The following is an 18148-nucleotide window of genomic DNA, read 5'->3' on the forward strand; positions in this document are numbered from 1 at the left end:
TTTTCAATAGTAAGTGTATTCAATAGCCTCGAAGGTACCGAATCTATGAAAAATGCAGAGCTAAGATCAGATTTTCAACCCACGGCTGCACAGATGGTAACATTATTACGAATTTGAATGTTGTGCGTTTCTGTTCCGGCACGGTGTCCAGGTTACCAAAAAAAACAATATTAAAAAATCATTTAAAAAGAAAGAAAGAAAAATAGTTTCTCTTAGCAATGTTAACGACAGAGATTTCAGGTATGTTTTTTAAAGCTTAAAGTTTAAAGCTGCCGTAAGCGTTGCTGTCGTTTCAGCTAACTTCTGGTCCATTTAGCAGTTAGTAAGTTCACAAGCAGACAGGACCGCCTCTTTTTGGAGTTCTCTGTCCTGATTGGATAAAGTGGGCAGGGATACTCGAAAATATCTTTTCTTTTTTACAGCAAAAAAAGGGGGAAGGGGGGTAACATGTTACAGACCAAACATCAGTGATTACTGATGGAATACGGAGCCATTTAACACTAATTTAAAATAAAAATATATCACTTACAGCAGTTTTAATAAAAAAGCATTATTATGTGTGCCTGTATTTCTCTTTGCAGTGTTAGAGAAAGAGGTTTCAATAATGTTTTTTTGTATTAGTATTGCATTTAATTTTTAAATCCTGGTATTGTGACAAACTTACACAGAGTTTAAAGCACCACGTGGGGTCTACAGGGACTCCATATGTAAATAAAAAGGTGATATTCATTCATTGTCTGTAGTGTGAGCAAACTACAAAGCGTCAGCTGCTCAGAATGAAATGCAGATCACGGGATGAATCTGATCAGTGAAACAAAACACCAAATAAAAAAGCTTGTTATCTTACCAAACCAGTGTGGCAGTAATTAAAGCCAAGCTCTCTGGATATATTCCAGTTTGCATGGTCTTCGATGATGGTCATATCAGGGTACTTGACAGGGCAACTGAAATGGTCGAACTCCAGCTCCAGACAAGGGGTTTCCTGCACAGTTACAAAGCGGATGGGAGAGGAAAGGTCATTCAAGGTGATTACTGTAATCAAAGAAAGGTGCCTGTGTCAATGAGTAATTATTTAAGTGGGATAAGAGGCTTGGTTGATTAAATTGAGGCGGCTTAAACCCGGCTCTGAAACGCTACGGGTTGTCACCAGCTCGATTAAAACTGCGTCATGAGGCTTAGAGGTCGGTCGCAGACACAAGTGTAATACATATTTGAAAAGCTTAAAATGCTGGGGGAAAAAAGATTATGTTTTCTTTGATATTTTATCTTCTTAGTGCTTCAAGATGGCCCACGTAACTCAAAGAAATCTGCTTTGACAACCTTTAATATTTTAAATTCTGATCTAATTCTTTTTGGCATTTCCAGTTTTATACTTTGCCTGCAAAATGATAAAACAAAGAGCAAAGTCTGTTTACATTTGAAATCTCTCCATCAAACCACTATTTGCTCTGTAAAATACATGAGACGGACCACTGGAAGCACAAACAGGGAGCAAACATTACGTCCATAATGCTGACATCTGCTGTTCACCTTGTTGGGGTTAGAGCCTGTGACGCCGATAGGGTTGAGCAGGTCTTCCAAGCCATGTGGGACAGGCCATAGGTTGAGAGCCATCTTCCCTGCTACCAGTGTGTGGGTGTAGTCAAACAGGTTGATGTTGCCCCAGGCGAGGGGACAGTGCTCCTACAGCAAAAATACCAGGAAGATGATGCATCAGAAAATGATTAGCAAGCAACCGCTCGGGGCTATGAAACAGACAGGTGCAGTGAAGAACACAGAGAGCTTTGTTTATTTCCCACGCAGAACATAAAGTGACTTAGATAACTGCTTAGATTCAAATGAAAATCAAACAAGAACAAACATTAGAAAGATGAACATAGTATTAAAATTATAATCCTTAATATTTGCTTGAGACTAACATTTAATGTGCTTGGGGAGAACCAGAGATCTTCCCCCGGGTTGAATGGGATTTTCTATGTGCGTATGTATGTATAACTACCACTACGCAAATGACAAACTGGCCTGAGCGCTGACAACAATGGAGTGCTTCTTCTCGTGCTGTGACTACAGTTATTATCACTGGCTGGCTACTCAGCCAAGACTTATTAAAAAATATGCTGCCTTAAAGCCAGAAAGGATGTAGTAAACTCAATATCACTTCGGGGTTGCGACACATTGTTTTCTGATAATGCTATATTGTGAACAATGAATCCATGTTGAAATGGGCAGGAGAGCTAGTCAACTGTAAGCAGAGTCCAGCCATGTGTTTGGCTAACTGAGCAACAAGCTAATGGAGCTAACGCTAAACACAAAGCAGTACCGAGACTTTGTGTTGAGAGGTACATGAAGCGTTGCAGTTTATGTGACAAAACAACAACTCTACAGTAAATACATGTGATCAAGTACTTCAGCTGTGTACAGTTTGGAGGTAAAAGTACTTTGAACACTTTTAACCAACTACTATCAATGATTATTGGTTTTGGGACGGTTTCCGTTCTCTTCAAGACAAGTTATAATACATTTTCCGGGACCGTTCCAGTAGTGAAAAAAGTTATTCTGAGGCCTGTTGTAACAACCTCTCTATACAGTCGTTTCTGTTGTTAGTGGCGGGGTCCGCCATTCTAGTGCTGGATTCAAATGGCCTACTTATGCACAAAGAAATCACAGGGATTTTATGCATGTATGTAATCCAGTGTTACGGTTTTATTAAATTGATTATAAGCCTCACTGTTAATGTTGACTCTCCCACAGCCAGGCCAGAGCTGTTTCACGGTACTGCTGATGCAGACGCAACATTTTGTACCGCTGCCACTTCAACTTAAATTTTTTTTTTTTTTTTTTTTTTTTTTTTTTAAATCGACTGGTAAAACTTTGCGTGGCTTTTATTGTGAAGGAGAGCCTGGTAAAAGGGAGCAGCCAATGAGCTGTTAGATGAAAAGCTGCAAACCTCCAACTCTTCAGCTAAGCAACCACCTCTAGTTGTTCAGGGAATGATGGAAAAAAGCCAAACACTGATAGACTTCTTCACTAAAACAATGCTTGTTTGTTTGGCAGACACAAACAGTTACTCTTTCAATACATTTCTTACAAGCGGCTCAAAGACTCTGCTGCAGCATTAAAACTCACTTGTCAAGTAACCATGGATGACTCCCAAAGAACAAAACACAAAAACCTTCATATTATTATATTACGATTCTAACTTGAATGTAGCATTTCAATGCTAACCTCTTTAGCTCCCTTCCGTCCTTTCACAGAGCAGATGGAGAGGCAGAGTCGGGCGGCGCGGGGGATGTCTGGAATGTACATGTCGTAGTTGAGCCACTCGTTCCACCTGGAATAAACAGGGAAAGATCCATTAACATAATCAATCGCGTTACTGTAGGGAAGCTGAGTGAAATCCCAGCGTACAGAACACTATTCTTCATCGTGCAGTACCTGGGGTTCGAGCAGGGAACACGCTGGGTGTTGACATTGTCACACAACTGCTCTCCACCGTGGTATATCCCAGTCCTGACGTAGATCTAAAAACAGAATTATATACCGTCAACCGAGTGATGAAGATACATTTCACTACATTTATGACTTCATGAAGTGAAGGACACTGTGCAACAACTTCTAATAACTTCCGAGATTCTGGAGATGTCAGACTACAGACACACAAAGAGTCTCCTCCTTAAATAAATCAAGATGAAGTGATGTACTGCATGTGTACCTTGTCAATGTCTCTGATGTTGACATTGACATAAGTGGCGCACAGTATTCTGATCCTCAGTGTTCCGTTGATAGTCCATAGAGACTTGGTGGCTGTTTCCCCATTCATGTAGGGCGTCGCTGTGGATATTCGCCTTGCATAAGACGGCATGGTGAAGTTGTCCATGGGCAGCTGGGAATACAGGCTGTCTTTTGCCATTAGCATCAGGTTGGGCATCCGTCCCAGCATGATACAGCTGCGCACGTACTGTTGAGGACAGACAATGTGACATTTCGCAGTGGCAGTGATTGTGACATTTTGAAGCTATTCCTGCCATTTGACATTTTGGAGCCATTTATACAATTTCCAAGTTTATCAACGTGGAAATTGTTGGATTTCACAAATACAAGCCGGCTACTTTGTACTAACATACCGGGATGTATACGCTCTCTACTTGATCAGCAAATATTCTCATAAATATCATTTAATGTCAGGAATGCCAAGCACATTTGTGTTGGATGATAATGTGATGTGAAGTGGATCTCTTCCCCTCTGAGCACAATAACATCAGATGCAGTTAGGCCAAGGTTTAATTAGATTACCTTGTACTGACTCAGAGGGTATTTCTCCAGTAAGTACTCGTCACAGCCGCAGACTTTGAGGATGTACTTTCCCTGATACTCCTGCACACACATCTTTAACTGCTCCTGGGACAGCAGCATGCTGCGCGTCTTCTTGCGGATGGCTTCGGCGATCACCTGCTCCGGCACGTAGTCGTGGTTGATCTTCAGGGTGTACTTCTGCTTGTCGTTGCTGGGTGACACAATAACCCATATGACCACAATGATTTGACCTGAGGGAGAGAGGATAAAAGATCAAACTGAAGAAATGTGCTCGCATTATGTGTAAACAGCAAAAATGTGACTGTTTGCCTAATACATTATTGATGCATATTGCTGCGCGGCGTCTTACCTTTATCTAGCTTGTTATAGATGTGCCTGGGAAGTTCTACCGAGGATTCTACATTAGGAGGATATACGTACAAAGCTCTACTGTGGGGCCCGTTACTGTCTCTGAGGTCCACAGCCTCTTTGCAAACATTTAAAATGTTCCTTCTGAAGTCCTGCACTTCTGAGTCTTTCACCAAATCAAACTCACATATAGGCATCCCAATCGCAAAACCTGAAAGGAGAAACAAGTGCATATTAAAATACGCTGCGTGTACTTTAAACTCACAAAGTTTTATTTGGTCTTTTCTGCATCTTTCACGACATGTGAAACGTGAGCTTTTGCATTATACAGTGCAACGTGTAACAGAATATATGTGACGAGTTCAGGCCAAGGGCATTATGTTAATCCTCCTCATTGTGGGTAATGACATTGCCGAGGCGTGTGGTTATTACTGTACAGCAGGTTGTTTTGCTGCTGCATAATAATTCAATGAGCATACCTATCTCTCTGTTGAGAATTTTCTCTTCTCTGTTGCCTACGGGCTCGATGACTTTGAGGAAGGCCTGGAAGAGTCTGAGATCGCACAGCCTCCTCGTCTCATCGTAAAACTCCTCCCGCTCAGCCTCCTGGGTGACACTGACAAAGATGTAGGAGCTCTCCTCCTGCAGCAGATGGTAAAGAGGGTACTTCCTGGCCTCTTTGAAAAGCTCATGCTTGACTGTGATCAACGTGGCCTCCCGGAGGCACTCCAACGTGAGAATCATGCCATTTGGCAGAAGGCAGTCCACTAGGATGCTGGGGGGCATCAAGTGCATCCCCCATAGTTCTCCTGAGGAGGGCCTGGGAGGCATGGTCGTGCCAGCAAATTCGCTCTTTTCACAGCCTGGTAATTATCAGATGAGCGATGTCAACCAACTGTGAGAAAGAAGGAATCGGGATTATATAAGATCCACTGACCTGTGCACAATAATGCAGAACGCTTGTGGAAAATGTTTGACTCAAGTGATGATGGAGTTGCACAGTGACAGCAGATAAAAATGCTAACAACACATTCCTAAATCCCAATTTAACAAGAGCTGCCAAAAAATGTCAAAAACATGAGTAATTACATATGAGGGAAATGCCTGCAGCACCACTGTATACTGTTTTAGTGTGTATATGTTCACCATGTGTCAGCACAGACATATGTAATGTCACTTCCCTTCAGTTTGACAGAGGAGTTGTAGCAACACATCCATAGCAGCTTAGCAGGTTAACCTTAACTATGTAACTTGTATTATTATATTATTAACTTCAGCAGCTTAACTAACAAAAACACAACCTGCCATCACACCAGAGGCAGAAAGCTCTCTGACAAAAACTTTCGCTTTGTTAAGCTGGAGTTAAAATAAGTCATGCTAGCTCAAAGTGAAATGATAAATGTCCAGTGATGTCGGTTGAAAGGACTTCAACAATCATGTAAACAAAGTTAGCTAACGAGCACTTCCTACACTTGAGTTAAGAGTGGCTAACACTGCTAAGGTTTAGGTTCTAGTCTGTTCTTGACAGTCACCTCGACTAGTTTGTTTTGTGCAGCTTGTTGGGTTAGGTGTTGTTTCTTGGCTAGCTAGCTAACCATGCTAGCCAAGTTCACTAAGCAGATCAATGTCATTTATAATATGAAAACCTCGCCTGATACAGAAGCTAATGTTAGTCTGGCGCTATTACATTAAACAGATACGAGCCGCCAGTGTTTCGTGTGAGTACACGGGTAGCTGTTTTGATTAAGAGTAAAAGCTAACACGCAACAAAACACGAAAAAAAACAAATATAAAGCTACCTGTGTCAGATTAGCGGTTAGCCGCGAAGCTAGTCAGCCAGCACAATCATTAGCAGCGGCTAGCTGAGTCAATCCCATTCGTGCCCGCTCGGGAAGTCTCAGGCAGCGGTGCTAGCGCTTTCGTTAGTCCATCCAAACAATGATACTGGAGGGTCGGACCGACCCGCTATTGTGAAGAAAAGACGCCTCTGGCTCCCGGTGATGTTGTCAATATGCTATAGTGGAATAAGTCTATCATACTTCATGATGTTCTTCATCGTGCTGTCCCGAAAATAAACTGCACAGTTTGGTAGCACGCTAGCTCCGCACAGCTAGCCTGCTCGAGGGCTGCTAGCAGGCTCATCATCATGGACCGCCCTCCCACACACAGGGAGTTAGATGGTGGAGAAAAAGCAGTTTGTCATGGGATGAGACTGGGGAATTCAGAGGAAACTACCCGTTCACATGAGCAGCCCGGTGCCGAAGTTGTTGTTTTGTTGCTACAGAGAGTCACACACAGAGCCCAAAGCAAATACTTTGAGCAGCATGTGTGGATGGAGCCCGCAGAATAATAAGTGTTACTGATAGATGTATGATTCATTAATTCCATTACAGTGGTTCATTGCTTCCACCTGGGACATGATGTTTCCCCTGCTTCTTACTGAATGTCTTCAAAACTACATAACATCTCAGCTGAACTCAGCGGGAAGTTAGAGGCCACGGGCAGAGGAAGAAATCATCAGCAGTATAATACATTTTAATGCCCACCCTATGGTGTGAAGTTGAAATTGTGCACATCAATCGTTGTACAAACAATATTCTAAGACAGGGATAGTATCCAAAGATTTTAAAGCAGCGTAGAAGAAAACTTTGTGGTGTCCCGGGACCATCCAGGGCCCTTTTGTCAGGGAGCCCCAAACAAAAGGGGCTCTGCACTCTAGTCATGTTTGGGATCCTTGACGTGAAAAAGTTTGAGGATCACTGTTTTTAAACCCTTTTCTATCTTCAAAATGAGCAAACTAATTTCAGAAGATTGTGCAGCCTTGACAGATGCATGTGACTTTTTAGGAACACTTTGGGGCTTCAAGGATTCATAAAACATTCGGAATAACAGTTTCGATGTCGACGTTTGTGTTGTGTTGCAGAGATTCCTATTGAAGTTAGCATTGCTAACCGGCTAGCCCCTAGCCAGTTCGTACCTCAAGAGGTGATGGTCAGATAGTAAACAACACCAACACTCCCCCGGTGTTTCGAGCTCCCAGCTAATGCGATCGATAGCTGCATGGTTAACTGAGCTAACTAGCCAACAGCAACTACAGTTAGCAGCATTTAGTGGTTACTCTGGTGATATGCTGCCCCCTATTTGTTTGGAGTTTAAATACATATGGCACCTTTAAGCTTTTCTTGGTGACACATAGTGTTTCCTGTAGATCTGTATCTATACATTCTGTTATAACATCTCAAAAAATGAGATTTTTCGAAGAGTGTGCAAAGTACTTTAAAGTGCAATATGTAAGGATTTCAGTTTGAAGACATCTATGTATTGTGTTGAAGAGATATCTACTGAAGTTAGCATTCTAACTTGCTAACTCCAGCCCGTCCTTTCTTATAACACCACTCCGAGCTCCTAGTCCGGACCACTAGCTGCACAGCTAACCGAGTTTACGTCAGCTGCAGTTAGCTGTTACTCGGGTGATATGCTGCCCCCTGTTTGTTTGTAACAGGTATTCAAGAGTCGGCTAATTCTTACATATTGCGCCTTTAATCACCAGGCCTCTGTATGTTCATTGTGATTTGGTGAGCTAAATTTATCAATCAATATTTATTAATCATCTTGACATACAAAGAATCACGTCAGGTTGTGCAAGACATCATGAGAGACCTGCACATATTATTTGGTCGCTGAGACAGTGGGTATCAAAGAAGAACATGTAGCTTCGGAAAATGTGACTCTCAAAATAAAGGGAAAGTTGTATCACTCCCGCGCACAACACAGGCGATATTTCTGGATGGACAGCATTGTTGATTTAAATATAGGGTGGTTTACATACCTTACATGTGTAGGTGACAGAGCAAACACATGCTCATAATATACCACATTTAAGTATACAAGTGTCACAAACTCTTGTAAACAGGTACCCATAAAACATTTTACAATGCTTCAACACCATGCAAAATCCAGGCATGGTTTTTCCCTGTATTTACAGCCGGCTACATGTCCGATAGTTTCCGCCAGCCACATCCTCGATCCAGAGTGATAGTCAGCTGTTCCGCATGTCTCAGCGGAAGAGGAAAGTTTGCAAGAGGTCACTGCAAGGTTGCTTTTGACTCAAACAATCCCTTTCATGTCATATGTCCATTACAAGCCCCCATGTGCTGCTCGGCTCTCACAGCTGCTCCACGTATTTCACCTCTTGATCTTCCCAATCTCCTCACACAGCCGGGAGAGGTACTGCGTGAGCTTCACCATGACGATGATGAGGGCCCCCCCTATGAGCATGCAGGAGGGCCACAGCAGCGAGTGGAAGACGATGCTGTGGTCGTACAGGCGGGTCAGCAGCACCGTCTCCTGCTGCTCGCTGGGGTCGTAGTAACAAGGGACCTGCTGGTTCACCTTCAGACGCTCGGAGATGTTCATGATCATGACATGCATGGCAACGCTGTCCTTCTGGCACCGGGGCACATAGACACACTGCAAAGGGACAGGATGAAAGGAAAACGAGGTTATCTAGAGGGCGATCAGGTGGCCGGACTTTTTGTTCTGGTGACGGGGTGGGGGCCACGTTTGAATACATCACCCTTCATGTATCATCTTTCTGCTTGACCAGGAAAAATTCCAAATCCTATCGACTAACATTTTCTGAATCGAGAGCAGAGCGAGTCTATAATCAGGCAAACATCTGACAGCCGTTGTCAACATTTGAAACGGTTCAGTAATTCTCAGTATTTTCCCTCTGGCACTGTACTCACTTCAGAGCTGGTGTCCTGGGTCTCTTCATTGTGAGATAAACGGCTGACGCGGCCCGTGTTATTGACGCTCACGTAGACCTGCAGACAGGGGTATTTGGAGACTCTCCAGCAGTCTGACCCACAGTTGTAGGAACAGTTCATGTCTGCTGTGACCGTGGAGTTGAGTACAACACACACACCCTCCTCTGTCCACACACTGTGTTGACATTTAAATGAAGAGCCAATTTAATGCAAAAAAGAATCTCATGGTATGAAATCAGAATTGGCCTTGGGTATAATTTCATAAAGTATTCATTTGTGCAATTTTCAGGTTGAGAGGGCACTGAAGCAGTTTCTCAACAAGCTCATCTGATGAATAAAACATGATTCTGACAGAAATATCAGTTCAGTCCTTTAAAGGAGGTAAGAGAAAAATAAAAATGCAATTCTAACATCAGGCTGGTACCTGTCTGCATAGGAGCGTAAGATAGTGATGCCCAGGACAAAGTACATCATGACTGAGGAGAGGATCATCCCGAGCCCCAGGAGGATGGCTCGGTCTTCGCCGGGCTTCAGAGCCGTCACCGTCTTCTTCTTGTCCAATAAATCTACCTCACGGAATTTCTGGTAGATTGACCTCGATGATGGGAAATGAGGAGGCGTCGTTATTATATATATTTTTAAAGCTACAGTGCAAATATTATGAGATGAAAATCAAAGTGCGTGACAAGTGAGAGCCTTGCATGCCCCTTAAAGGATAACTCCACCAATTTTACACATTAAAGGTCATGTTGATAACAGTTTTGTGACAAATCATTTTTTTTAAATGTAACACATCTACAGAGCTTGTAGAAAGGTGCAGAATAAAAGTATCTGGTTTCCTTAAAAACATTATTATGATTGTTAATTAATAATTTTCACAACGTTTGTCAGATTCAAAATGATTGTTGTGTTAACCTGTAAAAGCTTCTGACAAGGATTGTTAGCCAATAGTATAACAGCGTTGGAATCACACCGGTCTGTGTTTCGCCACCATCAACTGTTTTTGTAGTTCAAAATCTGTTGCACACATTACCCACAATGCAACTTAGCCACCGAGTAACATAACTAAAGTCAATTTATCAGATTACACGCAGCTTCCTCTGAAGCCACAAAAGGCTTTATACTACTTTTTTTTACTTATGCAGTCGCCCTCCTGAAGATCTGTAGACACTTTAATGCGTAAACTTGGTGGCATTACCCTTTAAGTCAGTGTATCAGGCCCAACTGGTGTGAAGCGGTTACCTCCTTTCATTCCCTCCTCCCGAGCCTCCTCTATTCTTGGCCCCTGCCACAAAGAACATCTCCCTCGATGATCCGCCTCCTTTGCTTGCTGAAGCTGAACGGCGAGATTGCTGAAAAGACCTGTGAATTACAGCCACTTTTATGTATAGCTGCCCTGAAGCATACAAGTCCATTTTCTTGTTACACCCAAATACACTTTCACCACTTGGATCATGAATGTAACAGAAATCCCAAGTCACCGGTTACAAAGCAAATTTGTAAGAACACAAATCATACTGTACCTTTGGTGCATATTTGCCTTCAAACTCACTACATTTGTACCAAAAGAAATATCGAATGTATGTCTCTCCCAATAAGCCTGCAGACGGCAGTGACTATTATGCAGTGCCGACAGGAAGCACCATTCATATAGTGGACTCCACCAGGTAAACATCTCATTTTTAACACAAAGAAACACTTCAGTGTGTAAACAAAGATGACAGATAGCCTCAGATGAGAGGTGTTAATGCTGATGAGGCCCTAAAAAACCCTACCTGCTTTATCCCGAACACTTCTGCTGTCAACACGAAGTCATTGGCTCCTCATTGGCACGACAGCAACACCTTGCATGAGCCTCCTCTCGCTCTCTGCCGGTCCTAAAACACAGAAAATGATGGTGCACATGCAGCTTTGGTCCCACACATAACATTAGAGTTGATTCAAATGCAAAGTGAGACGTGATGAGTTATTTGTTCTGGGTCGCCCAAGGGTCAGCGTTAAGGTGACGCAAACCCACTCGTGAGATTACAAGGCGGTAACTCAAAAACATAATTAAAGGAGCAATATGTAAGAAGTGGCCACCTGTTGAATTTATACTCCAAACAAATAGGGGGCAGTATATCACCAGAGTAACTGCTAACTGCTGCTTACTAAAGCTACCATTAGCTAGTAAGCTCAGTTGAGCATACAGTTAGCGATCTGACTCTGCCCGGATTGGGAGCTCCTGAGATGCAAAGAGAATAGGGGCTAGCTAGTTAGCATGCTAACTTCAACAGATCTCTGCAACACAATACAACACTGTTATTTCTTCACATTCTGTTCATCATTTTAGTTCATTTTTGAATGTTTTGAATAAACATATTGCACCTTTAATAACAAATGTATTGACGTGGCCACTTTATTAGCTATGTGTGGGCATTTGCTCACACAAGGCGGTGATGTCACTGCCTTGTCGAGGCCAAAGCTGCTCCATCATGAGTCAAAACTGAATAAGTCAAACTAATCAATCCAGTGTGAATCAATGATCACATCATATGCTTGATATGCTCCACTTCAGAAGCAGAAGAATCAAAACACAATGGATCAGATTTTGTTGATGGACGTTCTGTGGCTATTGTTAAGTCGTCTTACATGTAAGCACAATGAGCAGGCTGTTTTCATTTTGTGGGGGACACAACCTTGCCAGAGTGCTCGGAGCTGAATAGTTAGAAAAGCGGCCAACAAGTTCCTCTCAGATGAGTAATTTCCTTATTGTATTACATTCCCAGCTGCTGAGGGGAAATGTTGCTGTGAGACAACCCCAGTGAAGAAATCTGAAGGAAGCTAAAAGTGTTATCTAGGTTCACGCTTTCTTCGAAGCATTCCGCGAGGTTTTGCACGCACACCCGCAACAAAGAGCCGCACTGAAATGAATTTTATGCTCTGTCTCACAACTTTTCTCCTCTGCAGAAGCACGCTGACCATTGCCTCTCGAGTGTCTCAAGTTCCACACATAACTGTATTGATTTCAGCTAAACATGGACACACACACACACACGCACACACACACAGAAAGGTCGCCTTCCTCCTTGTAGCAACTTTACATTCAAGCTAAAGGTTTTAAAGGGTTTTGACAGCAGAGTATTTATTAGTAGTCCTGCCTCATGTAGGCTGGACTTAGAGTGGCAGGTGACTTCCTACCTAGTAACTAATAAGGAACGGACAGTGACGCTGTCCTTAATGATATATGGGACAGGCTGTCTCACGCTGTTGAGCGTGACCTTGCAGGACCTTCTGAGTTAGCTTCAAATGAAGGAAACAAATTGAAAACATTTCAATAAAAATGATCAAAATGGAAAGAAAGAGATTCCACGTTGCAGATTGGCTTCAGCAAGGCGTTTTTGTCAATTATCCAAATTGACATTGGTGGCAATTTTATTAATTTGAGGCAATAAAATATCCATTGGAGTGAATTTTACGAGAATCCTGAAAATCTTAATTCACTGAAGTGAACTTACACTGACACCTGAAAGTCCAGTGTGTGGGATTCAGTGGCGTCCAGCAGTGGGGTTGCAGATTGTTTGGTGCAACATGGTGGAGATATAAAAGGCTCATTCTAAGGTAACTAAAAGCACAATGATTCTTCTTCTTCATATCACTGCTCATTAAGAGAGCTACTGAGTCTGCAGTGTCACCACATGCAGCACTGGAGGGAGACAGTCTTTGTGTGTCTGAGGAGGTGCTCATATACGCCCGGCACGAGTGTGAAACTGCTTACCCAGGCAGGAATGTATTATTCAGATTCTCCTATTATCAGTTTAATGAGCTACATATCCTGAGCCAGAGGCGGACAGGACCAGTCAGCCTTGCTGTATTCTTTATGGGTGTGTCCTTGGTTCATATTTCTCCCAGCTGCCTCTCTCCCATCTTGTTTGTCTCAAAACGTGACTGAATGATAAAACAAAATGGCATGTGGTCGAGCACATAACTATAGAGCAGGTGTTGTTGATGATGGATTACTGAACGGGCCTGCCGGGCACCGGCCCTGAGGCCCGAGGGGTCAGAGGGCAGCCAGCGCCTCTTCATCTTCAGTGTGAACAAATTATTGAAGTTCAGCCACAGTGTTTTTGACCGACTGCAGCACCTGAGAATTCACCTGTGTACTGTCACTGAAGGAGATGTAAGACGACTACAGAGAGAGGCAAAATGACCAGAAAGAAACACAAAATGACACAAAACAACTGCAGAGTGATACAGAATGACAACAAAGAGATACAGAATAACTACAAAGACACAAAATGTCAAAAAACAACCACAAAGAGATACAAAATGACTACAAAGACACACAAAATGATGTAAAACAATGACAAAGAGAGGCAAAAATGCCCAGAATGAGACACAAAATGACTACAAAGACACAAAATGACACAACACACCACAAAGAGATGCCAAACAACCACGAAATGACTACAAAGACACACAAAATTATGCAAAACTACAAAGAAAGTGACCAGATAGAGGTACAAAATGACACAGTACAACCACAAGAAGATGCAACATAGCCACAAAGTGACATAACAACGAGAGGCTAAATGACCAGGAAGAGAAACAAAAGTACTATTAAGAGACACAAAACAACCACACAGAGATGCAACAAGACAAAAATGAGACTCGGGATGATCAGAAAGACACGAGACAGTACAAAAATACACAGAAATAACCACGTAGTTTCTGTCATTTTGTGTCTCGTTCAGTCTGGGTGTTGTGCTCCTGTGTAGGCAGGGTGGGGGGCCTCTTACATGTCTGTGCCCAGGGGCCCGTTGTCACATAATCCATCTATGATCTTATGAATATTTGTAACTTCCTTTGGATTTTATTAACTGGTGCTTATTCATCACCGAACTGGAATAAAGTCGTGTGTACCTTATAGAGACGAGCGCTGAGGCTTCAGCTTTGATGCTGCAAATTCTGCTTCCGTAGGTGTTTACTCACCTTGTGTGCAGCACAGCGCTGTGTGAAATTCAAAGCTTGGCCTGCTATCAACACGCTCTTTGATGAAGAATGTCTCAGGATTTATTTCCTGCCTTGTCCTTCCAGTGATTATTACTTCCCAGTCATGTGTCCTGTAGTGTTGTGGATGCCTTTAAAGTCTCATGCTCCACTGCACAGCACGCCACAGAGGAACAGCAGAGCAGTAAACACTTACCTGAGATGCACACACTGGCAACTGGACAGTGTGGACAATGGAAATCATTATGAACTGCATGCCTCGAGCATATTGTACCTGCACTTCATGATATTGCGCACAGTGTAAAAACAACAGTCATCCATTCAGAATCTAATTATGTGTATTTGCAGTTGCTTGCTGTCTTGTTCCTCAAACACAGACATGAAAAACCGGATATATTCCCGTCTTTACTATCCAGTTAGGATTGGTCGAGGAGCTCTGTCCGAAGCTCTTACACTGCAGATCAATCTAAAACAACCACATTGAAGTTCACTTCTGATCCCTCATGAATCCATTTCACATGTATGAGATTAAAACTCCTTTGTATTCGCAGCCATGTGCTGTGTGTTGACCTTCTATTGGATCATTTCTGAGCACATGGTCTTTGCTCTGTGTTCACAGCCTCTCTGTTTCTCTGTGGTGCCTGGAATAATCTCTTGTCTTTGCACATACAAATTACAATAAGACCCATCTTTTGTGTGTGACCAGTGTGTGCTGGGTGGAAATAGCAGTGGTAATGCATTTAATCTGTGAAGTCCTACCTCTTGTCGATGTGTAGTTATGATAATCCAGACTTTTGGCTACAACTGTCAGCAGTGGCTCTCTCCAACATGGTCTGGGCTCCCCGGGACGGCAGCTGGCTACCTCTTATTTAAACTCAAACAGAATGCCTGCCATACCTGAGTTAGTAATATGAGTTCCCTGTACAATGCTGTCATGGTACAGCACAATGTATCTTCACTGTACCTCCAAATAAGTAGCTCCAACTGGCTTGACCTGCGGCTATGTTTGTTGCAGGCACTGCTGCACATCCACAGAAGCATTCAGGAGCAGTTATTTCAAACATCTCTGCCTTCCCATGTCAAAAATGTACAGTATGTTTAAGCAACTTGAAGGCCACCTCTTCACTGTGATTGGAAAAAGGTTTCCCGCGTCTTGCCACAAGGTGTCTCTGCAACCTCAGAAACTGGAGAGGCATAAGTTGTTCGGGGTTTTCCTCTTTGACTGATGACCGTGGGGAGATCACATGTAACAACCAGTGATTTTCTTTTTTTTTTTTTTGAAGAGAGGCTTTTATTTTGGTGAAATGAGTGTAGACAAAATATTTTACAACTACAAAGATATAAAATGAAGCCGGGAATGACAACAAAGAGATACAAAATGACACAAAACCGCTACAAGGAGACGTAAAGTGACCACAGCTGTAGGCGTGGACAAATACTGTGCCGAGGGCAAGTGTGTTGGTGATAAATGTATACAGTTTTTAAAGTTATATCTTTACCTTTCTTTTTTTTATCCAAACAACTATTTCCCATTCATTTTTATTTATTTAAGATGCCAATTATAGACACAATCCTCCACGTAGTCACACCAGCATCATTGTCTTCTAGATTTGCAGATAAATCCATCAAAGCCATTTTCACATGAGGACTTGAGAGAAAATGAAAAACTTTGTTCTTGAAATGTTAAAAATGATCAAAAATCTGATGCTAGCATTGCATCTGATATCTTCCCACCTTTTATTTTCATATATATGTATGTACTTTTAGGTTGTTGTACACAAAAGACTCTGCTTTGCATGCTAGACCCCAGTGAAATGTGTTTTTTTTGACAACATCGCTGAATCTAACATGTGGCATTGCATATTTGTGCAGCAAATTGAATCTCTACTGAGGCTATTGAGTTCTTTTCTAATGCTATGATGTCTCTGCAGGCAGTGTTTTCCACAACAGCGCTGGTCTGACAGCTGGGGGATTTTCCCTTGCAGACCACAGTTAATGAGCCATCTTGGCTGCAGTCTTTACTCATCCCCCATGCTGCGTGTGATCTTCAAAGTCTGTCCCTTATACCAGCAGCATCAGATCAGATTGTGCTAGAAGTGTGCACTGCTCACCACTTTACATTCACTGCCTCCTCCAAGCCTAATCCAGTGATGGCCGGAGCGTACAGTATAACACAAGACAATCTCCCCGAAGAGAGCGCCGTCTTGCCTTATGGCTCAGATGCTTCTCCCTTTAATTATAACCTGACCTTAGATTTAGCCTTGAAAAAATAACAGCCTCTTTTGCATACAGTAAGGCAGCATGGAAATGTGTGCAAATATGTGGGATGAGGAAAAAAAAGACTCAAGGGCAACTGGAGAGGCATTCGCATTTATTCGAGGTTAGGTCTAAACATAGCTACAGAGAAGTGCACGCTGTCTTCAAGTGCCACATTTGGAGGTGAAACAACATAGTTACAGGGGGGATGAAAGGCGATTCTGCTTCTTTGTTTCTCGGGATCTAAAAATAGCTCTTGCTGAGCAGGCAGTGAAGCCGAGCTGCAGTCCGTTCTCCTGCTCCCTTTTTCTCTATTTTCAGTCGCTCTCTCTCTCTGTGGCAGATATAATACGTTGTGTTAATGATGGATGTGAGGTAAGTTGTAGCTCAGATGTGTAACACATATTAGGTCATGTTGGTCTGGTTCTATCTTTTAATTGCTGCTTTTTATCATACAGCATAAAGAGTCTTATTAATATTCATAATGTGATTGAGTGTCACCTGTGCTGTTATGTAATCACCTGCTGAAAGAAATAACATAGTGGACCACAGTCTAAAGGTTGGGACTCAGTGATGCACCTGTTTTCATCACTAGTTGCACTGGTGCGCCTAACTTTCTTCATTTACTATAGGTGCACCAGAACATGGTATAGGTGCCCCCAATGATATATTGAATTTAATTTCTGGCAGGACATATGGTTGCAAAAATACATTTTCTTATACATGTAAGAAGAGATTATGATCATTTCAATTGTTTGAAAATTAAACCTCTAAATTTCAGCCGCACCGGTGCAACCAATGAAAATGTTTAGTTGCCCTTGACAGATTTTTAGGCTTATGTGTGACCAAAATAGCTGAATCTCAAGAAATTACAAACAATGGTTACACTTTATAATAACCATAATTAATTAATGGTACATTTCCAGTTACAGGTGCAATATGTAAGAATTTTAGCTTACAACTTTCAAATATGAACCAACATCACCGACAGAATGTGAAGACATAGGTTTTGACATCTATGTACTGTGTTGTCGAGGTATCTACCTTAGTTAGCATGCTAACCAGCTAGCCCTGACGCGTTCTCTCGCAGAATAGTTCCCACTCCGGACCAGTCACTTTAAAATGGTCATCTAAATAATGTTTATAGATGAACTACAAAGTATTTATCAACCATTTATAAAGTATTATAAAGATCAGTTGCAAAAACAATAGCCTAATAAACTGTATATAAAGCATTTCAGTATCTAACAGTGAAATAACCTCTAATTAAACTCAAGTCTAATTAAAGGTGTAATATGTAAGAACTGTTGAGTTCGTATGACAAACAAATTAGGGACTGCAAATCGAGTAACTGCTAACTGCTGCTAACTGTAACTGGCATTAGCAACAGCGGTTACACTTGCAACAGCGGATCACATGCAGGTATTGCTTATTTTGAGGGTTTGCAAGTAAAAAAAAAAGAAACTGCTGCT

The 18148-nt window shown here is 42.2% G+C and overlaps 2 protein-coding genes across 5 annotated transcripts in view; both read right to left on the bottom strand.

Moving 5' to 3' along the window:
* LOC311266970 (phosphatidylinositol 4,5-bisphosphate 3-kinase catalytic subunit alpha isoform) overlaps positions 1 to 6806 on the bottom strand; it is a 149107-nt gene extending 142301 nt beyond the window's left edge. For all 4 annotated transcript variants that reach the window (XR_014623782.1, XR_014623783.1, XR_014623784.1 and 1 more), the window contains exons 1-9: positions 6462 to 6806; positions 5142 to 5557; positions 4664 to 4873; positions 4294 to 4544; positions 3713 to 3958; positions 3436 to 3521; positions 3226 to 3331; positions 1531 to 1683; positions 848 to 982 (exon numbers count right to left, since the gene is read on the bottom strand). Coding sequence is in view for 1 of the 4 variants with exons in the window: in XM_084369720.1 (XP_084225846.1) it covers positions 848 to 982; positions 1531 to 1683; positions 3226 to 3331; positions 3436 to 3521; positions 3713 to 3958; positions 4294 to 4544; positions 4664 to 4873; positions 5142 to 5493 (1539 nt within the window). In the remaining 3 variants the exon portion in view is untranslated. The remainder of the gene's footprint in view (positions 1 to 847; positions 983 to 1530; positions 1684 to 3225; positions 3332 to 3435; positions 3522 to 3712; positions 3959 to 4293; positions 4545 to 4663; positions 4874 to 5141; positions 5558 to 6461) is intronic.
* Positions 6807 to 8847: 2041 nt separating this feature from the next.
* Positions 8848 to 10732, bottom strand: kcnmb2a (potassium large conductance calcium-activated channel, subfamily M, beta member 2a; the record flags this gene model as incomplete). The annotated part of the gene is made up of 4 exons (XM_084369003.1): positions 8848 to 9132; positions 9411 to 9606; positions 9856 to 10026; positions 10674 to 10732. 4 exons carry the CDS (start codon positions 10730 to 10732, stop codon positions 8848 to 8850), a joined length of 711 nt encoding a protein of 236 aa, XP_084225129.1.
* Positions 10733 to 18148: the final 7416 nt, after the last annotated feature.

Source organism: Pagrus pagrus (assembly GCF_965226575.1).
Source record: "Pagrus pagrus genome assembly, chromosome: 12".
Classification (NCBI taxonomy): Eukaryota; Metazoa; Chordata; class Actinopteri; order Spariformes; family Sparidae; genus Pagrus; species Pagrus pagrus.